The 26,371-nt window shown below is 38.7% G+C and overlaps 1 protein-coding gene across 1 annotated transcript in view; it reads right to left on the bottom strand.

Annotated features, from left to right (window-relative positions):
• Positions 1–25,691, bottom strand: part of LOC146821545 (uncharacterized) — a 190,043-nt gene extending 164,352 nt beyond the window's left edge. Inside the window, exon 1 of the mRNA XM_085612535.1 lies at positions 25,580–25,691. Coding sequence (XP_085468661.1) covers positions 25,580–25,685 — 106 coding nt within the window. The 5' untranslated portion in view covers positions 25,686–25,691. The remainder of the gene's footprint in view (positions 1–25,579) is intronic.
• Between the last annotated feature and the right edge of the window lie 680 nt (positions 25,692–26,371).

Genomic DNA, 26,371 nt, shown 5'->3' with positions numbered 1-26,371 from the left:
AGAGTGTAATTATGTGGCGTATAATTATGTGGCACTGAGTGGTAATATTTGGAGTGTATGTTGCATTGAGTGTAGTGTAATTATGTAGCACATAATTATGTGGGACTGAGTGCTATTATGTGGAGTGTATTTATGTTGCATTGAGTAGAGAGTAATTATGTGGCATGTAACTATATCACACTGAGTGGTATTTTGTGGTGTGTATTTATGTTGCATTGAGTAGTGTTATTATGTGGTGTGTAATTATGTGGCACAGTGGTATTATGTGGAGTGTATTTATGTTGCAGTGAATAGAGTGTAATTATGTGATGTGTAATTATGTGGTAGTGAGTGGCATTATGTTGAGTGTGTTTATGTTGCATTGAGTAGAGTGTAAATATGTGGCGTGTAATTATGTGGCACTGAGTGGTATTATATGGAGTGTATTTATGTTGCATTGAGTAGAGTATAATTATGTGGCGTGTAATTATGTGGCACTTAGTGGTATTATGTGGAGTGTATTTATGTTGCTTTGAGTTGAGTAATTATGTGGCTTGTAATTATAAGGTACTGAGTGGTATGTGGGGTGTGTTTTTATGTTGCATTGAGTAGAATGTATTTATGTGGCGTGTAATTATGTGGCACTAAGTGGTATTATGTGGAGTGTGTGTTGCATTCAGTAGAGTGTAATTATGTGGCGTGTAACTATGTCGCACTGAGTGGTATTATGTGGAGTGTATTTATGTTGCATCGAGTAGAGTGTAATTATATGGCGTGTAACTGTCGCACTGAGCGGTATTTTGTGCAGTGTATTTATGTTGCATTGAGTAGAGTGTAATTATGTGGCATGTAATTATATGGCACAGTGGTATTTTGTGGAGTGTATTTATGTTGCATTGAGTTGTGTATTTATGTGTTGTGTAATTATGTGGCACAGTGGTATTATGTGGAGTGTATTTATGTTGCATTGAATAGAGTGTAATTTTGTGACGTGTAATTATGTGGTACTTAGTGGTATTATGTTGAGTGTATTTATGTTGCATTGAGTAGAGTGTAAATTTGTGGCGTTTAGTTATGTGGCACTGAGTGGTATTATGTGGAGGGTAATTATGTTGCATTCAGTAGAGAGTAGTTATGTGGCTTGTAATTGTGAGGTACTGAGGGGTATGTGGGGTGTATTTATGTTGCATTGAATAGAGTGTAATTATGTGGCGTGCAACTATGTCACACTGAGTGGTATTATGTGGAGTGTATTTATGTTGCATTGAGTAGAGTGTAATTATGTGACGTGTAATTATGTGGTACTGAGTGGCATTATGTGGAGTGTATTTATGTTGCATTGAGTATACTGTAATTATGTGGCATGTTATTACGTGGCACTGAGTGGTATTATGTGGAGTGTATTTATGTTGCATTGAGTAGAGTGTAATTATGTGGCGTGTAATTATGTGGCACTGAGTGGTATTATGTGGAGTGTATGTTGCATTCAGTTGAGAGTAATTATGTGGCGTGTAATTATGTGGCACTGAGTGGTATTATTTGGAGTGAATGTTGCATTGAGTGGAGTGTAATTATGTAGCACATAATTATGTGGCACCGAGTGGTATTATGTGGAGTGTATTTATGTTACATTGAGTAGAGTGTAATTTTGTGGCGTGTAACTATGTCGCACTGAGTGGTATTTTGTGAAGTGTATTGATGTTGCATTGAATAGAGTGTGATTATGTGACGTGTAATTATGTGGTACTGAGTAGTATTATGTGGAGTGTATGAATGTTGCATTGAGTAGAGTGTAAATATATGGCGTGTAATTATGTGGCACTGAGTGGTATTATATGGAGTGTATTTATGTTGCACTGAGTAGAGTATAATTATGTGGCGTGTAGTTATGTGGCACTGACTGGTATTATGTGTAGTGTATTTCCTTTGCATTGAGTAGAGTGTAATTATGTGGCATGTAATTATGTGAACTGAGTGGTATGTGGGGTGTATTCATGTTGCATTGAGTAGAGTATAATTATGTGGTGTGTATTTATGTGGCACTGAGTGGTATTATGTGGTGTGTATTTATGTTGCATTGAGTAGAGTGTAATTATGTGGCGTATAATTATGTGGCACTGAGTGGTATTATTTGGAGTGTATGTTGCATTGAGTGTAGTGTAATTATGTAGCACATAATTATGTGTGACTGAGTGGTATTATGTGGAGTGTATTTATGTTGCATTGAGTAGAGTGTAAATATGTGGTGTGTAATTATGTGGCACTGAGTGGTATTATATGTAGTGTATTTATGTTGCATTGAGTAGAGTATAATTATGTGGCGTGTAATTATGTGGCACTTAGTGGTATTATGTGGAGTGTATTTATGTTGCTTTGAGTAGAGTAATTATGTGGCTTGTAATTATAAGGTACTGAGTGGTATGTGGGGTGTGTATTTATGTTGCATTGAGTAGAATGTATGTATGTGGCGTGTAATTATGTGGCACGAAGTGGTATTATGTGGAGTGTATGTTGCATTCAGTAGAGTGTAATTATGTGGCGTGTAACTATGTCACACTGAGTGGTATTATGTGGAGTGTATTTATGTTGCATTGAGTAGTTGTTATGTGGCGTGTAATTATGTGGCACAGTGGTATTATGTGGAGTGTATTTATGTTGCAGTGAATAGAGTGTAATTATGTGACGTGTAATTATGTGGTAGTGAGTGGCATTATGTTGAGTGTATTTATGTTGCATTGAGTAGAGTGTAAATATGTGGCGTGTAATTATGTGGCACTGAGTGGTATTATATGGAGTGTATTTATTTATTTATTTATTTATTTTTATTGAAATTGAATGGTGTCATACATATGCAAAATACAAAAAACAAACCATTAAATACTTTCTCATAGAGCATACCCCGCTTTCAAAAAGATTTTTACGAATTAATCCAAAAAAAACCCCACATTTTTTCAAATTTTCTTCCCCCCCCAATCCTCAAAGCATAGCTTCGCTCACTTATCTTTACTCTACGCCTTTTAAATAACCATTAATACATGGATGAAGTCTGATTTGTACGCCAGTTTTGAAGTAGCAACGATCTGGCAACTGCCATGCAAACATAAACTAATTTAGCGAATGATTCAGATAAATTGAGGTGCGGATCGAAGTTTGACATTTGAAAATATCTGAATATGCGAATTAGAGCTTAAAAAAACAAAAATGTCATCCCAGAATGCTTTTACCATACAACAATCAGCTATTACATGAGTCCAATTAGCAGGGGCGAAGTTTAAGCATCGGAAACAATTCGGGAGATGGTTGCTATACATTTTGGCTATTGCCGCCGGAGTACGATACAAAAGCCATTTTCCAAAGAATAACATTCTGCGCCAGTTAGCTCCCCGTAATGTGGAAAAATTAAACTTATGAATGGTTCGCCACGTAGACAATGTCAAAACATGATTTTCTTGTTCCCACCATTTTTTTACGACTTTAGCGCCCAGATCCCTTTGTCTGGACTGAGCGAGGCAACGCTTCCACTCTCCGGGTTTCCTTATCAAAGTATTATTAAAAAAAAGATCATTGTTGAGAGAAGAAATCTGAGTAAACGATGTGGGAGCATGTTGCTGCAGGAATTGATAAATGTAAGTGTAAGACCCGGCTAACAAAAAATTTCTTGAAATCGCATCTCCGGCGGAGTTATCCACCTTGTATGTTGCAGAAAATCACCCACTTTGCTAAATCCAGCATTTGTCCAAAGACCCATTAAATCAGAGCCAAACATCTGCCCATAAAATGAGAGTAAATTAATCAATAAAGAGGAAGAATATCTTCTAAGCATAGCCGTACGCTTCATAAAAAACCAAGCAATTATTTTATACCTAACCAATTTGGGAGATTTAGGAACTTGAAGGGGGGGAGAAATTTGACTTTCCGAAAAAATTCAATAAAAAAACTAATAAATATGTTAGAGTTTGATATTGGAGATTTAAATCGGGTCAGATACTGAGCAAAGTAAGCATTATAATAATCTCTAATATTCGTTAGTGCGAGGCCTCCATTATCTAATTCCTCATAGAGAATATTCAGCGCAATACGAGGCGTTTTATGTGCCCACAAAAACCGCGAAAATATAGATTCGATTTTAGTAAAAAAAATACCCGGAAGAAAGCAGGGAATCATTGAAAACAAGAAATTGAACAACAGTAAAATTGACATTTTAATCAAAGCAACTCGGCCCAAGATTTATAATGGTAATTTATTCCAGCGAGTGAGCATTGAGCCAACTTTCTGAAGGAGGGGATCAAAATTAAGACTATAGAGATCTTTAACTGAAGATGTAAAAAAAAACCCGAGATATCTTTTGGGTTTATTATTGATATAGCTCCTTAAATCCGGATGTAATTCAGGTTTATGATTGCCACAGACCAATATTTCTGTCTTCGTTTTGTTAATACGATAGCCCCCGAAAAGTCTCAAATTCCTCAAAAAGCTGAAATACATGAACTTGTCACTGCAAATCGGATTTAATAAGAAGCATAATATCATCAGCGTATAGTTTTATCTTTGACATTAATGGAATCGGGGGCGAAATCTCTACGCACTGCCGAATTGCGATTGCAAGGGGTTCGATAAAAAAAGCAAAAAGAATCGGTGATAAGGGGCAGCCCTGGCGTGTACCCCGATTAACTAACACTGATCCTACTGTTAGTGAATTAATAATAATATGTGCTTTGGCACACGTGTAAAGATTACGAATACAATTAATAATAATTAATGGAATATGAAAATATTGCAAAATAATAAAAAGTGTCTCCCAGACCACCAAATCAAAAGCTTTTTCCGCATCAAATAACATAATTAAAGCTGGGATCCTCAGTGTGTGAAAGTAATCCAGGGCTTCCGAAAGATAATGGGTATTAGTCATCAATTGTCTACCAACAATAAACCCATTTTGATCTTCATGAATCAGATCCGAGGCAATATGATTAAATCGAATAGCGAGTAATTTAGTAACAATCTTATAGTCCGAGTTTAAAAGGGTAATGGGACGATATGAATTAGGATCCCTAGCATCCTTTCCCTTCTTCAGAAAGCTAACTACAGTGCCCTCGCGAAACGAGTCTGGGATGGAGGCTCCAGTGAGCATGGAATTAAGAAGTTGTAAAAAAATATCAGAAAAAGCGGGAAAAAAAACTTTAAAAAATTCCGCGGGTAATCCGTCTGGGCCGGAAGCTTTCCCTGATGGCAGTTCTTTCACTACCGATTGTACCTCTTCTAAGGAGAATTCACTTACCATATATAGCTGCTCGGATTTGGAGAGGGAAGGGATCACATCCCTCCTCAAAAAAGCATTTAGTTTTACCTGATCTATTTCATACTGATGGCTATATATTTTTTGATAGTGGGAGTGCATTATCCTACCTATCCATCCGAGTCAGTTATATATTGATTAGTAACGGGACAAATTAAACCCCGAATTAGATTGGAGGCAACTTGTTCTTTAGCCTGCCAGGCCAGAAATCTACCCGTAAAATTACTTTCTTCGTAGACTTTCTGGTATTGACTACGAAAAAACGCCTCTCCTTGCTCAAATAGATATGTACTAAATTCACGTTTAACTTCATTCAGTTGATCTTTAATATTTCTAGAGGGATTTTGTTGTCTTAAAGCACTAAGAACCTGTATACGATGTTCAAAGGAGTTTTATAGCCCTAGCAGCAATAGATGTGGCAGCATCTTTCCCAATAATAATTCCACGAATAAAAGCCTTTAGGGCATCCCAAATAAAACTAAGAGGGGCGGTGCCAGTATTGCGAATTATAAATTCTCTGATTATAACTTTGAATTCAGAGGCCCATATTTCGTCGTTAAGATATGATTTATTAAAGACCCATCTTTTAGGAGACCTTCTACTATCCCCAAAAATAAATTCCCGAATAAGCATAGCATGGTCGGAAAATACATTATGCACCGTATTATAATAACCTAACCTGAGATTACGTGAGGCAAGAAAAAAATCAATGCGGGATGAAGACTTAAATCTACTCGACCAGCAAGTATATTCTTTTTTAGAGGGATTATCTAGACGCCAATGATCAGAGAGATCCAATATTCTTTTATACATGGAAATAGTCTGGAAAACTTTAGGTTTGAGTTGTTTTTTTAATTGGAACGATGAGTCCAGTTTGGGATCCATCAAGACATTAAAGTCACCAGCCATCACAATATCCCCTGACACCGTCAATAAGGATTGGAACATATCTTCAAACATATTAGAATCATCATTTAATGGGCCATAGCAACTAAGAAAAGTAAGAGGTCTCTGTCTATTTTTGACTCTGCATGAGACCCAGCACCAACGCCCTGAGCCTCCTTCTTCTGAATGAATAATTTCCGCATGTATGTTCTTATTTAAAAATATCGCCACCCCTCGTTTAGATTCGTTGCATGATGACGTGTAATTATGTGGTACTTAGTGGTATTATGTTGAGTGTATTTATGTTGCATTGAGTAGAGTGTAAATATGTGGCGTTTAATTATGTGGCACTGAGTGGTATTATGTGGAGGGTAATTATTTTGCATTCAGTAGAGAGTAGTTATGTGGCTTGTAATTATGAGGTACTGAGGGGTATGTGGGGTGTATTTATGTTGCATTGAATAGAGTGTAATTATGTGGCGTGCAACTATGTCACACTGAGTGGTATTATGTGGAGTGTATTTATGTTGCATTGAGTAGAGTGTAATTATGTGACGTGTAATTATGTGGCACAGTCTTATTGTGTGGAGTGTATGTTGCATTGAATAGGGTGTAAATATGTGACGTGTAATTATGTGGTACTGAGTGGCATTATGTGGAGTGTATTCATGTTGCACTGAGTAGAGTGTAATTATGTGATGTGTAATTATGTGGCACTGAGTGGTATTATGTGGAGTGTATTTATGTTGCATTGAATAGAGTGTAATTGTGATATGTGATTATGTGGTACTGAGTGGTAGTATGTGGAGTGTATTTATGTTGCAATGAGTAGAGTAATTACATGGTGCGTAATTATGTTGTAGTGAGTGGTATTATGTGGAGTGTATTTATGTTGCATTGAGTAGAGTGTAATTATGTGGCGTGTAATTATGTGGCACTGAGTGGTATTATGTGGAGTGTATGTTGCATTCAGTTGAGAGTAATTATGTGGCATGTAATTATGTGGCACTGAGTGGTATTATGTGGAGTGTATTTATGTTGCATTGAGTAGAGTGTAATTTTGTGGCGTGTAACTATGTCGCACTGAGTGGTATTTTGTGGAGTGTATTTATGTTGCATTGAATAGAGTGTGATTATGTGACGTGTAATTATGTGGTACTGAGTGGTATTATGTTGAGTGTATGAATGTTGCATTGAGTAGAGTGTAATTATGTGGTGTGTAATTATGTGGCACAGTGTTATTGTGTGGAGTGTATGTTGCATTGAATAGGGTGTAATTATGTGATGTGTAATTATGTGGTACTGAGTGGCATTATGTGGAGTGTATTTATGTTGCATTGAATAGAGTGTAATTGTGATATGTGATTATGTGGTACTGAGTGGTAGTATGTGGAGTGTATTTATGTTGCAATGAGTAGAGTAATTACATGGTGCGTAATTATGTCATAGTGAGTGGTATTATGTGGAGTGTATTTATACTGCATTGAGTATACTGTAATTATGTGGCATGTTATTACGTGGCACTTAGTAGTATTATGTGGAGTGTATTCATATTGCATTGAGTAGAGTGTAATTATGTGGCGTGTAATTATGTGGCACTGAATGGTATTATGTAGAGTGTATGTTGCATTCAGTTGAGAGTAATTATGTGGCGTGTAATTATGTGGCACTGAGTGGTATCATTTGGAGTGTATGTTGCATTGAGTGCAGTGTAATTATGTAGCACATAATTATGTGGCACTGAGTGGTATTATCCGTAGTGTATTTATGTTGCATTGAGTAGAGTGTAATTTTGTGGCGTGTAACTATGTCGCACTGAGTGGTATTTTGTGGAGTGTATTTATGTTGCATTGAATAGAGTGTGATTAGGTGACGTGTAATTATGTGGCACTGAGTGGTATTATGTTGAGTGTATGAATGCTGCATTGAGTAGAGTGTAAATATATGGCGTGTAATTATGTGGCACTGAGTGGTATTATATGGAGTGTATTTATGTTGCACTGAGTAGAGTATAATTATGTGGCGTGTAGTTATGTGGCACTGACTGGTATTATGTGTAGTGTATTTATGTTGCATTGAGTAGAGTGTAATTATGTGGCTTGTAATTATGTGGCACTGAGTGGTATTATTTGGAGTTTATGTTGCACTCAGTAGAGTGTAATTATGTGGCATGTAATTATGTAGCACTGAGTGGTATTATTTGGAGTGTATGTTGCATTGACTGCAGTGTAATTATGGAGCACATAATTATGTGGCACTGAGTGGTATTATGTGTAGTGTATTTATGTTGCATTGAGTAGAGTGTAATTATGTGGCTTGTAATTATGTGGCACTGAGTGGTATTATTTGGAGTTTATGTTGCACTCAGTAGAGTGTAATTATGTGGCATGTAATTATGTAGCACTGAGTGGTATTATTTGGAGTGTATGTTGCATTGACTGCAGTGTAATTATGGAGCACATAATTATGTGGCACTGAGTGGTATTATGTGGAGTGTATTTATGTTGCATTGAGTAGAGTGTAATTATGTAGCGTGTAATTTTGTGGCACTGAATGGTATTATGTGGAGTGTATGTTGCATTCAGTTGAGAGTAATTATGTGGTGTGTAATTATGTGGCACTGAGTGGTATCATTTGGAGTGTATGTTGCATTGAGTGCAGTGTAATTATGTAGCACATAATTATGTGGCACTGACTGGTATTATGCGGAGTGTATTTATGTTGCATTGAGTAGAGTGTAATTTTGTGGCGTGTAACCATGTCGCACTGAGTGGTATTTTGTGGAGTGTATTTATGTTGCATTGAATAGAGTGTGATTATGTGACGTGTAATTATGTGGTACTGAGTGGTATTATGTTGAGTGTATGAATGTTGCATTGAGTAGAGAGTAAATATATGGCGTGTAATTATGTGGCACTGAATGGTATTATATGGAGTGTATTTATGTTGCACTGAGTAGAGTATAATTATGTGGCGTGTAGTTATGTGGCACTGACTGGTATTATGTGTAGTGTATTTATGTTGCATTGAGTAGAGTGTAATTATGTGGCTTGTAATTATGTGGCACTGAGTGGTATTATTTGGAGTTTATGTTGCACTCAGTAGAGTGTAATTATGTGGCATGTAATTATGTAGCACTGAGTGGTATTATTTAGAGTGTATGTTGCATTGACTGCAGTGTAATTATGGAGCACATAATTATGTTGCACTGAGTGGTATTATGTGGAGTGTATTTATGTTGCATTGAGTAGAATGTAATTATTTGGCACTTAGTGGTATTATGTTGCGGGTACTCATGTTGCATTGAGTAGAGTGTAGTTATTTGGCTTGTAATTATGTGGTACTGAGTGGTATGTGGGGTGTATTTATGTTGCATTGAGTAGAGTGTAATTATGTGGCGTGCAACTATGTCACAGAGTGGTATTATGTGGAGTGTATTTATGTTGCATTGAGTAGAGTGCAATTACGTGGTGTGTAATTATGTGGCTCAGTGTTATTATGTGGAGTGTATTTTGCATTGAATAGAATATAAATATGTGACGTGTAATTATGTGGTACTGAGTGGCATTATGTGGAGTGTAGTTAGGTTGCATTGAGAAAAGTGTAATTATGTGATGTGTAATTATGAGGCACTGAGTGGTATTATGTGGAGTGTATTTAAGTTGCATTGAATAGTGTAATTATGACATGTGATTATGTGGCACTGAGTGGTATTATGTGGAGTGTATTATGTTGCATTGAGTAGAGTGTAATTAAGTGGCGTGTACTTATGTGGCACTGAGTGGTATTAGGTGGAGTGTATTTATGTTGCATTGAGTAGAGTGTTACTATGCGGTGTGTAATTATGTGGCACAGTGTTATTATGTGGAGTGTAATTATGTTGCATTCAGTAGAGAGTAGTTATGTGGCTTGTAATTATGAGGTACTGAGGGGTATGTGGGGTGTATTTATGTTGCATTGAATAGAGTGTAATTATGTGGCGTGCAACTATGTCACACTGAGTGGTATTATGTGGAGTGTATTTATGTTGCATTGAGTAGAGTGTAATTATGTGGCGTGTAATTATGTGGCACAGTCTTATTGTGTGGAGTGTATGTTGCATTGAATAGGGTGTAAATATGTGACGTGTAATTATGTGGTACTGAGTGGCATTATGTGGAGTGTATTCATGTTGCACTGAGTAGAGTGTAATTATGTGATGTGTAATTATGTGGCACTGAGTGGTATTATGTGGAGTGTATTTATGTTGCATTGAATAGAGTGTAATTGTGATATGTGATTATGTGGTACTGAGTGGTAGTATGTGGAGTGTATTTATGTTGCAATGAGTAGAGTAATTGCATGGTGCGTAATTATGTTGTAGTGAGTGGTTTTATGTGGAGTGTATTTATGTTGCATTGAGTAGAGTGTAATTATGTGGCGTGTAATTATGTGGCACTGAGTGGTATTATGTGGAGTGTATGTTGCATTCAGTTGAGAGTAATTATGTGGCATGTAATTATGTGGCACTGAGTGGTAGTATGTGGAGTGTATTTATGTTGCATTGAGTAGAGTGTAATTTTGTGGCGTGTAATTATGTGGTACTGAGTGGTATTATGTTGAGTGAATGAATGTTGCATTGAGTAGAGTGTAATTATGTGGTGTGTAATTATGTGGCACAGTGTTATTGTGTGGAGTGTATGTTGCATTGAATAGGGTGTAATTATGTGACGTGTAATTATGTGGTACTGAGTGGCATTATGTGGAGTGTATTTATGTTGCATTGAGTAGAGTGTAATTATATGATGTGTAATTATGTGGCACTGAGTGGTATTATGTGGAGTGTATTTATGTTGCATTGAATAGAGTGTAATTGTGATATGTGATTATGTGGTACTGAGTGGTAGTATGTGGAGTGTATTTATGTTGCAATGAGTAGAGTAATTACATGGTGCGTGATTATGTCATAGTGAGTGGTATTATGTGGAGCGTATTTATACTGCATTGAGTATACTGTAATTATGTGGCATGTTATTACGTGGCACTTAGTAGTATTATGTGGAGTGGATTTATATTGCATTGAGTAGAGTGTAATTATGTGGCGTGTAATTATGTGGCACTGAATGGTATTATGTAGAGTGTATGTTGCATTCAGTTGAGAGTAATTATGTGGCGTGTAATTATGTGGCACTGAGTGGTATCATTTGGAGTGTATGTTGCATTGAGTGCAGTGTAATTATGTAGCAAATAATTATGTGGCACTGAGTGGTATTATCCGTAGTGTATTTATGTTGCATTGAGTAGAGTGTAATTTTGTGGCGTGTAACTATGTCGCACTGAGTGGTATTTTGTGGAGTGTATTTATGTTGCATTGAATAGAGTGTGATTAGGTGACGTGTAATTATGTGGCACTGAATGGTATTATGTTGAGTGTATGAATGCTGCATTGAATAGAGTGTAAATATATGGCGTGTAATTATGTGGCACTGAGTGGTATTATATGGAGTGTATTTATGTTGCACTGAGTAGAGTATAATTATGTGGCGTGTAGTTATGTGGCACTGACTGGTATTATGTGTAGTGTATTTATGTTGCATTGAGTAGAGAGTAATTATGTGGCTTGTAATTATGTGGCACTGAGTGGTATTATTTGGAGTTTATGTTGCACTCAGTAGAGTGTAATTATGTGGCATGTAATTATGTAGCACTGAGTGGTATTATTTGGAGTGTATGTTGCATTGACTGCAGTGTAATTATGGAGCACATAATTATGTGGCACTGAGTGGTATTATGTGGAGTGTATTTATGTTGCATTGAGTAGAGTGTAATTATGTGGCGTGTAATTATGTGGCACTGAATGGTATTATGTGGAGTGTATGTTGCATTCAGTTGAGAGTAATTATGTGGTGTGTAATTATGTGGCACTGAGTGGTATCATTTGGAGTGTATGTTGCATTGAGTGCAGTGTAATTATGTAGCACATAATTATGTGGCACTGACTGGTATTATGCGGAGTGTATTTATGTTGCATTGAGTAGAGTGTAATTTTGTGGCGTGTAACCATGTCGCACTGAGTGGTATTTTGTGGAGTGTATTTATGTTGCATTGAATAGAGTGTGATTATGTGACGTGTAATTATGTGGTACTGAGTGGTATTATGTTGAGTGTATGAATGTTGCATTGAGTAGATTAATTATGTGGCTTGTAATTATGTGATACTGAGTGGTATTATATGGAGTGTATTTATGTTGCACTGAGTAGAGTATAATTATGTGGCGTGTAGTTATGTGGCACTGACTGGTATTATGTGTAGTGTATTTATGTTGCATTGAGTAGAGTGTAATTATGTGGCTTGTAATTATGTGGCACTGAGTGGTATTATTTGGAGTTTATGTTGCACTCAGTAGAGTGTAATTATGTGGCATGTAATTATGTATCACTGAGTGGTATTATTTGGAGTGTATGTTGCATTGACTGCAGTGTAATTATGGAGCACATAATTATGTTGCACTGAGTGGTATTATGTGGAGTGTATTTATGTTGCATTGAGTAGAATGTAATTATGTGGCACTTAGTGGTATTATGTTGCGGGTACTCATGTTGCATTGAGTAGAGTGTAGTTATTTGGCTTGTAATTATGTGGTACTGAGTGGTATGTGGGGTGTATTTATGTTGCATTGAGTAGAGTGTAATTATGTGGCGTGCAACTATGTCACAGAGTGGTATTATGTGGAGTGTATTTATGTTGCATTGAGTAGAGTGCAATTACGTGGCGTGTAATTATGTGGCTCAGTGTTATTATGTGGAGTGTATTTTGCATTGAATAGAGTATAAATATGTGACGTGTAATTATGTGGTACTGAGTGGCATTATGTGGAGTGTAGTTAGGTTGCATTGAGAAAAGTGTAATTATGTGATGTGTAATTATGAGGCACTGAGTGGTATTATGTGGAGTGTATTTAAGTTGCATTGAATAGAGTGTAATTAAGTGGCGTGTACTTATGTGGCACTGAGTGGTATTAGGTGGAGTGTATTTATGTTGCATTGAGTAGAGTGTTACTATGCGGTGTGTAATTATGTGGCACAGTGTTATTATATGGAGTGTATTTATGTTGCATTGAATAGAGTGTGATTATGTGACGTGTAATTATGTGGTACTGAGTGGTATTATGTTGGGTATATAAATGTTGCATTAAGTAGAGTGTAAATATGTGGCGTGTAATTATGTGGCGTGTAACTATGTCGCACTGAGTGGTATTTTGTGGAGGGTATTTATGTTGCATTGAGTAGAGTGTTATTATAAGGTGTGTAATTATGTGGCACAGTGTTATTATGTGGAGTGTATTTATGTTGCATTGAATAGAGTGTGATTATGTGACGTGTAATTATGTGGTAATGAGTGGTATTATGTTGGGTGTATAAATGTTGCATTGAGTAGAGTGTAAATATGCGGCGTGTAATTATGTGGCACTCAGTGGTATTATATGGAGTGTATTTATGATGCATTGAGTAGAGTATAATTATGTGGCGTGTAATTATGTGGATTGTATGTTGCATTCAGTAGAGTGTAATTATGTGGCATGTAATTATGTGGCACTGAGTGGTATTCTTTGGAGTGTACGTTCCATTGAGTGTAGTGTAATTATGCAGCACATAATTATGTGGCATTGAGTGGTATTATGTGGAGTGTATTTATGTTGCATTGAGTAGAGAGTAATTATGTGGCGTGTAACTATGTCACACTGAGTGGTATTTTGTGGAGTGTATTTATGTTGCATTGAGTAGTGTTATTATGTGGCGTGTAATTATGTGGCACAGTGGTATTATGTGGAGTGTATTTATGTTGCATTGAATAGAGTGTAATTATATGACGTGTAATTATGTGGCACTGAGTGGCATTATGTTGAGTGTATTTATGTTGCATTGAGTAGAGTGTAAATATGTGGTGTGTAATTATGTGGCACTGAGTGGTATAAGGAGTGTATTTATGTTGCATTGAGTAGAGTATAATTATGTGGCGTGTAATTATGTGGCACTGAGTGGTAATTTGTGGAGTGTATTTATGTTGCTTTGAGTAGATTAATTATGTGGCTTGTAATTATGTGATACTGAGTGGTATGTGGGGTGTATTCATGTTGCATTGAGTAGAGTGTAATTATGTGGCGTGTAACTATGTCACACTGAGTGGTATTATGTGGAGTTTATTTATGTTGCATTGAGTAGAGTGTAATTACATGGTGTGTAATTATGTGGTACTGAGTGGTATTATGTGGAGTGCATTTATGTTGCATTGAGTAGAATGTATTTATGTGGTGTGTAATTATGTGGCACTAAGTGGTATTATGTGGAGTGTATGTTGCATTCAGTAGCGTGTAATTATGTGGCGTGTAACTATGTCGCACTGAGTGGTATTTTGTGGAGTGTATTTATGTTGCATTGAGTTGTGTATTTATGTGTTGTGTAATTATGTGGCACAGTGGTATTATGTGGAGTGTATTTATGTTGCATTGAATAGAGTTTAATTATGTGATGCGTAATTATGTGGTACTGAGTGGTATTATGTTGAGTGTATTTATGTTGCATTGAGTAGACTGTAAATATGTGGCGTGTCCGACAGCTCAAGACATGGAACCTGTAAAAATAATTTCCACCTGGTCAAGTGGGTCTTTAAATAGGGCAAGTAATGACGGGAAAGGTCGGAATTAGCAGCAATCACATGAGGAACGTTTATCTCCGTGATCTGTGGCACGCTCCTGCATATTTCATTCCAATGCATCAAAATGTGCAGTAAATCGATAATTACCACAGTGCTGTGTGAAGGAGAAATACCCTAGGCCAGGCCCCTGGCAGCAAGCTGGGCGCTGCTGTGACACATACTTCATCGGATGCCTGCGGGCACCGGTGTGTGGCTTCCCGCTATCTCCCCATCTCCAGGAATAACAACGTGTTCTCTTGGCGCAGTCAATCCCGTGACCTCGAAATCGATGCCTCGGATTTTATCACTGTTAGAGGGAAGCAGCAGACAGCTGCTACACCGGGTAAACATTGACAGATTCATAAATACACCACCTTCACAGCAATTAGCTACTTAAATTCATCGGATCCGGGTGCATAACAAGCTGCGAGGATATTATGAACGGCAGGAATTTAATTATTGTCTGAAGTGACTTTGCATCTGCTTCGCATTCAGAGCAAGAGGCCCAGATAAACAACCTCCCCTGGGGGAAAATTTTTGTAGCACAGAACAGAACTGAAGAACAAGCATTTCAAAGAAAAGCAGGGTGGCGCGGTGAGATCAATTAGTAACCTGATAAGCGAAAGCATGTGACCCAGAAGGAATGCAGCTGCCAGCCTGCTCGCTCCCGCTCCCGAGAGCAAAACGCCATGGGAGTGAACATTTTAAGAAAAGGTGGGACATGCACCCGCTTTTGGCCAATTGCGTGCTTTCATTTTTTGAAAGCCACATGCAATGGCAAATAGAATGTGACAACCACAAGCACAAGCTTACAGAAAGCTTTCAGCATGTCTGGAGTTATTTCAAGAGGCCCTCTCCTAGGGCAGCGCATGTGTGCTGCGCTATGCTCGACCTAAAAGTCTTAAACACAGCATTTAAACACACTTTGCTCACCAGATCCACACACCAGTAGCAGAAAGGACAGATATTTCACATTTAAAGCTGTCTATCCCCATGTTTTTTCAGATATTTTGAAATTCAAACTATCCGTTGCTCTATTTATTAATACAAAACGTTATTGACAGTTTGACATGAAGCTACTGAATTTAGACTTTTGGGGTCTAAAAATTGTTAGTGGTTTGATAATATTGCTAAAAGCTATTTGAGTCAGTTTTGAATCCCATAATACTTCACTACTGCCATTTGATCCATGTTTTCAAATAAAGAATGACGGTGGAATACAATGCAATACAATATAAACTGGTTTGATCATTTTTGGCAAGTAACCAAGAGGCATCAAATGAAATTGTTCCAGTTTAATGATTATGCCCGTAATGCAGTGCCTTATATTGATTTGCCTTTGTTTAAATATTAATATGAACCATGGAATATGTTCATGAGGGACTAGATTTGTTTTGTGGTAAGGGCAACATCTTCATAGGCAGTGAACTGAAGCAATGTTATTCCCACAGCATGGGGAAGTTTATTTTTAACAGAAAAGGCATATACTTATAATAGTGAACCTCTTAGAAGATACATTTAAATATCACCATAATATGTACGTACATTTAAAACATTTTGAACTCCTTGAACTGTTCCTAAAGCCTTCCAAATTAAAACAGTTGTTGCCATTCCCTAGGCAGGGTAAAGAATCATCATAACAAGCATTGGCAAGCCAATAGCTCCTGCCTGTGCAAGAGCTATTGGCTTTGCCAATGTGTTGCATCCATTTTGTTCACCAGCATGACTGCTGTTCAACATTACAAAAAGTGAGTGGCATAGAGGAGAGTGGCGTGGAGTGCCAGATAGTGGAGTGCCATAAAGTGGAGTAGAGTGTGGTAGGGTGGAGTGGTACAGAGTTGCATGGGGTGGTGTGTCATAGAGTGGGGGGGTTGTGGAGTAGAGTGGAGAGTCGTGGTGTTTCATGAATTGTTGTAGAGTGCAGTAGAGTGGAGCAGGGTTTACCACACAAACATTTACAACTCAAGGTAAGAATATAATGTAAGTGAAACTTTATATATTTATATATATATATGTGTGTGTGTGCATGTGCGTGTGTATGTTCCTGTGTGTGTATATATATATATAGATATTATCTACTGGCGGTCGCCAGTAGATAGTTATAGTTAGGACCGTGTTTCCATAGGAAACCTGAAAATTCTATTTTGAATAACTTTGGCGCCGGTTGACGAATCCTCGCGAAATTTTCAAAACTAATGGGGCGCTCAGCTCCTACCCTGAAAGTCTCGGGGTGATTCGTCATGCGGGGGCTGAGATTAAAGGGGGGTCCCAAAACGCGTTTTCCCCATGCATTTTCCCATAGGACCTTTAGTCGAAGGTACAGCCCAAACGGCTGAACAGAATTACTTGAAATTTGGCAAAGAGGTAGTCCTCAGGTCAGGCATGTGCCTTTTGCATATATGGTGTCAATCTGTTCAGTAGTTCCTGAGAAAATTGCAGTTAAAAGCACATAAATATCTATAGCCGCGCACCGTGCGCGCACGGTACGCGCACGAGCGTAATTCTGATTGGTGGATTCATGTCAGTCAACATTCGAATCGGTCGAAATCAGGAAGTGTCGACCACCATTTTGTGTGTGAGAGTGAAAAAGAAAGGTGGAGAACGTGAAAAGGGGGCAGGGTACAGAGTTCCTGACCCCCTAGCTTTTGTCAGGGGGTCCCTGAAGGACCATGAAGGGTGAAAAAAACTTTTTTTTGTTTTTTTTTTAAATCGCGTGGTGCGCGCACAGTGCGCGCACGGCGGAATCATAAAAAAAATAGAATTAAAAATCAAATTTAAGTGTTTAGATGTTAGGTGGCTCTAAAAAGAGCCGTTGTGTTAATTGAGGGACAGAGGAAAAAAAAGACATGGCAAAAATGATAGGGTGCCGCACGTGTGCTGCTGTATCTTGCTCTCTATTAGCGGAATGCTGGTGTCCGCATAAGAGAGAAGAGCATTGCACGCATTGCACCGTATATGCACCCACTTAAACAGAGGGTGTATATCCAGAGGAACCGAACCAGGTGAAGCTGCCGCCGCAGATGAAGTGCTCGGCTGAGCTGCCGATGATGTGCTCGGATGAGCTGCTGCGGATGTGCTCGGCTGAGCTGCTGGATGGTTTTCTCTAGCAGCTCGAGCATAAGCCACAGGATGTTCATCTCTAACATGCCTGATCATAGTGAAGATACTAAAAGAGTATTTCTTTTTAGGATCTCCTCTTGATAAGACACGATCACAAAGAGTGCAGGTGACTTTTGGAGCATTCACCTTCTTCTGCCCCTGTGGAAATGTAAAAAATTGCCATATAAAAGAGTCTTTCTGTTTCCTCTGTCTCTGTCTCACAAGTGTCTCCTGCTCACTCCCAGAAGATGACTGCTGCTCTGCCATTCTCAAGTACTGGAGTACTGGAAAAGCTGCTCAGCTCCTTCTCCCAGGGAATCAGAAGTAATAATGAGGGGAGTGGGTGTGGTGTTGGAAGTTTCTGGAACTGAAACTACTATAAACCACTGAAAAGTGTTGATTCTAAATCACATGACTTGCCGTGCGCGCACGGTGCGCGCACGCATGCGCGTACAGAGCACGCACACATGCGCGTACGGAACACGCACTCATGCGCGTATGGAGCACGCGCACATGCGCGTACGTGAATGGAGCACGCACGCATGCGCGTACGGAGCACGCGCGCATGCGCATACACGCACGGAGCACGCGCGCATGCACGTACGGTGCACGCATGACGTACGCATGCGCACGTGGAGCACGTACGCATGCGCACACGGAGTACGTACGCATGCGTGCACCGTGCGCGCACCGTGCGTGCACCGTGCGTGCACCGTACGCGCACTGAAAAAAACCCTTTAAAAAAATAATAATAATAATTTAAAGTGTTTATCAGTTTATAGAAGATATTAACTATGCTGTTCAACTCTATCCAAATTTTTAAAAAAATTAAAAATGAGCCATTCCATATTACAGGATAAAGTTAATCTATAACTATATATATAGGTAGCTTATTGTAAAATAAATATGTAAAAAATATAAAAATACATTCATAAATTAGCATTTAAAAAACCTTGCAAATGCACTGAAAAAAACATAGGTTTCACACATGTTATAGTTAGCTGGACATTTCACTCGTAAAAAACCAATGAATTTCCCCCGTTATAGTTAGTTCTGCTAACTATAACTCGCGCGCCCGCAATCCACTTGCGATGACGTCACATATTACATCACTCATGACATGGTCAGTGACATCACTCATGACATCACTGATGACATCTCAAATGACATCACTGATGACATCACTGATGACGTCATCCATGTGATAAATTACCACATCTTCTCACACCCTAATATAACCTTTGATACACCGACTCAAAATTTAAGAGTTCCAGTCTCAAAACCATACATACTGCAATATCAATAACTACATAGCCACTTATTAACTCTTAGGTCTACATACACCTCCACTCATTCACCTGTACAGTCACTCATACTTACAGTCACAGCATACAAAACTATCATATCCATTTATACACCTATATAGACACTCACACACTACCAATCATCCATAGAGGTACTCTCACACCTACTTAGCAATGCAAATAATCACACTCCCATTTACTCACCTATGTGGTTATACACACTCAACTTCACTTACTCATAAAAATAATATCACATTCTTACGCTCTTATAGAATCATTGATGCAAGCACACACTCATCCATACAGTCACTCTAACAATCACACACTCTCACATCTACCCACTTATACACTCTTACACGCACATATACTGCCTTTCACATATGTAGTTAGTCACAAATGTACCACTGAGATATACATTCAATCCCTAACACACCCATAAATACACTCACTCAACCATACAGTCCATCACAGATGCACTCTTAAAACCATGCACCCATAGAATCACCCACTCACATATCTATGCATAGAGTCACACACACCCTACCCACACAAACACTCAGGAACCCATACAGATACTCAGACAAGCAATCAATAACTCATATAGACACTCATATAGTTATTCACAAAACCATGCAGCCACTTATACACCAACATACAGAAACATACAGACATTTACAAAGTTTAGTCACTAGTCTGCAGTAAGATACATTTAATGACTCACTTATAGAGTTAGTTACGCACCACAGAAAATCATCCATTTACACACTTTTAAACCCACTCATTCTTCAACAGGCCTTTCCCTATATATATTAAACATATTAAAATTGTTAAGAAACACATACTCAATGGATGATGTCATCAGTGATGTCATGAGTGATGTCACTGACCATGTCATGAGTGATGTAATATGTGACGTCATCAGCAGTGGATTGCGGGCGCGCGAGTTATAGTTAGCTGAACTAACTATAACAGGGGAATTTCATTGGTTTTTTACGAGTGAAATGTCCAGCTAACTATAACATGTGTGAAACCTATGTTTTTTTCAGTGAATTTGCAAGGTTTTTTAAATGCTAATTCTGAACTATAACGTGTGTGAAACCTATGGTTTTTTAAGTGAATATATATATATATATATGCTTCACCGTCTCCGTCCCATTAATCTGATGAGGACGCACGGCACTGAAGACTCCGATATGTTTTCACTTCTTCTTTATTAATTTTGATTCAACACCATAGTGCAACCAAACAGACGGACGGTCTATGCATTTCAACACCCAGCCTTCTACTGGAAGTTATATATTTATATATGTGTGTGTGTATGTGTGTGTGTATTACCTACTGGCGGTCGCCAGTAGGTAGTTATAGTTAGGACCCCTTTTCCATAGGAAATCCGCAACATTCTATTTTGAATAACTTTGGCGCCGGTCGACGAATCCTCGTGAATTTCTCAAAATAGGTGGGGCGCTACGCTGCGCTCCTACCCTGAAAGTCTCGGGAGGATTCGTCAAGCGGGGGCTGAGATAAAAGGGGGGTCCCAAAACGCGTTTTTCCCATGCATTTTTCCATAGGACCTTTAGACAGGGCTACAGCCCGAACGGCTGAACAGAATTACTTGAAATTTGGCAGAGAGGTAGTCCTCAGGTCAAGGAAGTGCCTTTTGTAGGTTTGGTGTAAATCTGTTCAGTAGATTCTGAGAAAATAGCCTTTAAATCAATATATATATCTGAGCCAGCTTACGGTACGCTTACCGTAAGCTTACCGTACGCGTACGGTGGCGTGCGCGAGCGCGATTCTGATTGGCTCTTAGATCTTAGTAAACATTCGAATCGGCCGAAACCAGGAAGCGGCGGCCGCCATTTTCTCTCTCGCACTGAGAGTTAGGTTGTTAAATAAAACCAATACACATGTAAAGGAGCTGTTTTGACAGCTCACACACACATAGCCATGATGAGGGAGTCCCCCAAGACCCCCCAAGGCCAAAAAAGCCATTTTTATTTTTTCGCTAATTTCGCCGATTACGCTTACCGTACGCGTACGGTAAAAAATGTAAAAAAAAAAAAAATATCCACACTCTCCCCACCCCCTGTGCTTTTGGTGGCCGCAGGCCACCAAATGTGCAGTGCTTATCAATAGTGTGAAAAACCACAATATTTTTACAAAAAATAATCAAAGAAAAAATTATCCACACTCTCTCCACCCCGTGTGCAAATGGTGCCCGAAGGGCACCATTTGTGCATGGCTTATAAGCACCGTAAGCACAGTAAGCACCGCGTGCTTACTGTGCGTGCACGGTGCGCGAAGCGCACCGTGCGCGCACGGAACGAACTGCGTTAAGTGGGCGCGCACGCCACGAATGGCGTAAAGTAACTTAGCATTTAAAAAACCGTACAAATTCACTGAAAAAACCATAGGTTTCACACACGTTATAGTTAGGAATTAGCATTTAAAAAACCTTGCAAATTCACTGAAAAAACCATAGGTTTCACACATGTTATAGTTAGCGGAAATTTTACTGCTAAAAAACCAGTGAAATTCCCCCGTTATAGTTAGTGCAGGCAACTATAACTCACGCGACCGCAATCTTCTGCTGATGACATATATGTCTTTATGAAAAAAAAATATTTGTAATATATGTATAGCTAAAAATGTATGGAAGAAGACATGGGCAAATAAGTGTCTAAATACAGTATTAGCATCAGCAGAGGATTGCGGTCGCGTGAGTTATAGTTGCCTGCACTAACTATAATGGGGGAATTTCACTGGTTTTTTATCAGTAAAATTTCCGCTAACTATAACATGTGTGAAACCTATGGTTTTTTCAGTGAATATATATATGTATATATTTATATACACTTGAATATATGTATATATTACTTTTTTGTTTAATTGGAGGACCCTTACCACCCAGTAAACCCACCCCTAAACCCTAAAAAAAAACGTTACTACCCTTACCCAACCCCTAACGCACTCCTAAACCCTAACACACCCTTACCACCCTATACCCTTAGTCACCCCAACCCATACATTTTATATATATATACATATATATATATACACACACCCACAAACATTTACCTTAATTAAACGTACCTTGCACTGCAAAGGCATGCATGGCAAAGGCATATTTGTGGTAAAGGAAATGCATGGTAAAGGAATTGCATGGTAATGGATGCATGGTAATCGCATTGTGTGGTTCCGACCATATGGTAAAGACTGTTTTCCCAGTAAGGGCCCTTCTCTCCCCAGGTTGCAGCTCAAAGCAGTGTCACCTGGGTTTCTCCCTCAATGTTGCTCTTCAAGGAGTAACTCTGCTCCCCCTCTGAGGTACACCTGAAGTTTGTAGTGCTGATCCCATCACGGGCAATGGAAACACTGCTTAGACGCTGTTCAGTCCAGCTTGGGAGCCCTGGATAGCTGATGTGCACCACTCACGGTGAACATCCTGGATTTGCCAGCCACATGCGCTCTGAGTTTCATCTGAGCACTTTTCAGCCAGGCTGGCTTGTTGCGCTTAAATTTTCATCAACTGCGCCTCTACCCACTCTCAGGGCTCCCAGATCAGCAAATTTATGAACATCTCCAGTTGAGTGGCTTTATTTACCAGGTTTAGTGAGGACCTGGAGCACAAAGCCCAGTTCGTTTTCACCCTATCCACGGCCTGGATATCAGTTAATAATCCTTTTTTCCATGCTCTTAGATGCAGAGACAAGGCCGAAGATATTGATAGAGATTCCAGTAACAAAACTCACTTGGGATATTTATTCAGTGTCATATGTATCCCCACTCTTCTGAATGGTGAGGTGAATGGGATTGGTGAGAAGGTACATCGACGCAGACAGAGTATCCACCAGATAGACTGCTAGCAAAGGTAAGTAGCTTTTTTTCTGATGGATACTTCTAAGTAGATTTTTTTCTGATGGATACTTCTAACTGCAGATTCTGCACCTCTTGAATCATTACCCAAGTAGCATTGCCATAGTGGCGGATCTAAAGAGATAGTCAAATCGGGACGTTTGCAGCACAGATCTGGCAAAATGCATGGGGATGGTAAGGACTGAAGCCTACACTGCAGCCTAGCAGATAATGCAAAAGAAACAGTATTTGCCAAGGGTAGTATGAGCCCTGATGCCCTAGGAGGCTCCTTCTTGGCAAAGGCATACCAGATTTTGATGCACACCACAACCCATGAGAAACAGTCCGCTCCTAATCACATTGCTTTTCTTGGAACCAGCATAGCACAGGAAAAGCTGATCATTAATCCGGTACTCACAGTCCTGGAAATGTAAAATCAGAGGGCCCTGCCAGTGTTCCAGACAGTGCAGACTCTCCATCTTTTTGGTGGGATAAAGATGTGGGTGCGCAGAAAGTGCACTGATCAATGTGAACCAGAGTGACTAGCTAATTGTAGAATGCTAACCCAAAGACCTTCTGTGCACGTATAGTATGTATTTTTAGGATTATTTTTATTAGATGGGGCTGGTAGACTGATAAAGATGCCACTAATCCACACCTAAAGAGACTATTGTGTGTTTAGCCTAATGCCATATCTGACAGATCATTACTACTAGAGCCAAGTCTACCACCTCCAATTAGCATTTATGGGCAGATGTACTAAAATATAACTTCTCCTGCTCACATACAAGCAAATAACATTCATAAACATGGCTGCAAGTGACAATGCACGTACGTTTTTCATAGTGCATATGACTGACAACACCATCCGACTGTAGGAAGATGTACAGCTGAAAAACATCTGCAACCAAGAACATGATGGCACCTTTCCATATCACACATGCCACTGTATCACACGTGTCTTCCACATTACACCCATCTCTCATGCCTCCGTATCACATTTATCTTCTGTATCACACATACACAGAGCTCATTCTGAAGCAAAAACATACGGCTGCACAACCCAACCCAAAGTAAGACAATGAAGACACCAACAGTCAGGCACACAAGGGGAAAGACATGACAGAAAAGTCCATAATTCCATGTAGATTAATTCCACCACACTCATAAGAGCTAAACTGGCCAACTATTTCACACATGCTATAATGGGTGGGTGGCTTTAGGTATTATACCACATATCCATATTCTGGCAACTTACAAACAACAATCTGCTTGCAATGTTTAGGGGGTCACAGCTGAATTAAAAAAAACACAAATAAATGCAGAATACTTGGCCTCACAGAAGATGTATTACCCATGAAGACACTGAAACAGGAGGCCTTACTTATTGCTACTTAAAAGTCATACAAGTTTGGAAAGCACAACCCTGATGAAGTCCATAGTGGACGAAAGGCGGTGGCTGGGCTGACTGGAAAATTTAATAAATTGAAAAATCAACAAAAGTTAGATACTGGACGCATTTTTGAGACTCCTGACAATTGAATCTCACTTCTTGTTCATCATTGTAATAGTTGTTAATATTAGATTGCCTGAATTTGGTCCGGAAACGAAACAATATAGTAGACGCTCCTTTTCTAATTGTTGTGATGTAAATTGCATAGTTTTGTCTTCTATGCAGTACGGCCATGAAAAGTTGAGTGTGGGATCAATGATGATAATACGATACACTTGTGCAACGGTAGGGCCTACACTGCTTTGGCTTATCTTTTGAGTGTGTACTAGTGTAGATCAATTCTAAGTTTTGCAGGTGGTGGCTACCTGCAGTCATCCAGGAACCAGGACTTACTTTAGTCATCAGACTTTGACCCAGAGTAAAGAAGAGAAAAACAGAAAAGGGAGAAATGAGAAGGAAAAATAATATCAAAACAGTGAGAAAAGGCAAAAGCAATGATGAAGACTCCAAGAGTGAGATAAGCAGAGTGGAAACGTGGGGTGGAGGAAGAAAGATGCATGGTGTTGTGTCATCACTAGACAGCCAAGGTATTTGGCAAGCTTGTCATTCGGCAGTGCTTTAAGAAAGCTATGTGTCCTAGCACATTTCGTAACAAATGAAGCACTAACTAGATATTCTAAGGCCTGGTATCACAGATTGAGCATAAACATTTACAAGATTGCGCACACTCGTTCACCTTGTGTTAGCTTGTTCCTTTGAGCTTTTGCTTTCTGAACTCAAGTGCAACTACTGTTTGCCTTTTTCTTGTGCACTTCCTCAATACAGAATTCACAACGTATAATTTACCAATAGGGTAATGTAGGATGGCTAACTTTATAAACATTTTAAAATAAAATTTTACACACTAAAATGAATTCCTGGATAGTATCCTCACTCACTGGAGATAACAAAGGCATACTGAATGAATGCTCACAAGAAAGGTGTTTAATGCATTTCCTGAGACGTTAAGAAGGTTTACTTTTGCATAGGTGTCTTACCTTTGAATGCGCCTGACCCGGCTCCTGCGTTAAAGGCCACCGTAACAATGTAGACAGCAAGGGATAGGAAAATTAGAAAAATCTTCCCCGTATCGTGCTGAGCCATTATAAGATGCTAAAACAAAAAACAAAAACATGCTGTAATTGTCATGCATTGACTGTCCTTCTTTGCACTGACATCATTAACAACAGTATGATTCAAATATTTGAAAGTCTGTGAATTATAGTTACGCGACATTGACCTACAAAAAAGCATACTGTGAGGAACAAAGTATCATCCAAAAACGTAGGTCAGGATAACAATTTTACATTAAAAAATCTTTAGTTAGGTAGGGTATTTATTATTGTTTAGACACGTCTACAAAACAATGTACACACTGTGACAGTAAAACTTCCACACCCTACCCCCATTACCCACCACCTACGCATGCCTCCCAATGGCAAGCCACAGTAAAAGACACGTCATATGAGTATATATAGGGCTCCCGGTAGGGTGGTATTTATATTTTTGTAATTTCCGTCTGTATTTATCCATATTTATTTTTTGCAAATTTTACCAGTACTTATCCACTTTTATTTTAGGTTTTGTGAAAAAATTAAGCTGAAATGTGAATATTTCTGCATTTATTTAACCAATTAATGTACACTTGTGCCTCAACGCCTGACATGTTTCAATGATATATATACACTCATATGGTAAAATCTGAACTGGTAAGAAAATATATAAATTTTAGCATCAAGGTTTTGCACATCTTCTGCAGTTGAAGGCTCTTTACTAAAATCCCTATATTT

Source organism: Triturus cristatus, chromosome 6 (genome assembly GCF_964204655.1).
Source record: "Triturus cristatus chromosome 6, aTriCri1.1, whole genome shotgun sequence".
NCBI lineage: Eukaryota > Metazoa > Chordata > Amphibia > Caudata > Salamandridae > Triturus > Triturus cristatus.
The sequence above is the reverse complement of the archived record's forward strand: the minus strand, read 5'-3'. Positions and strand labels throughout refer to the sequence as shown.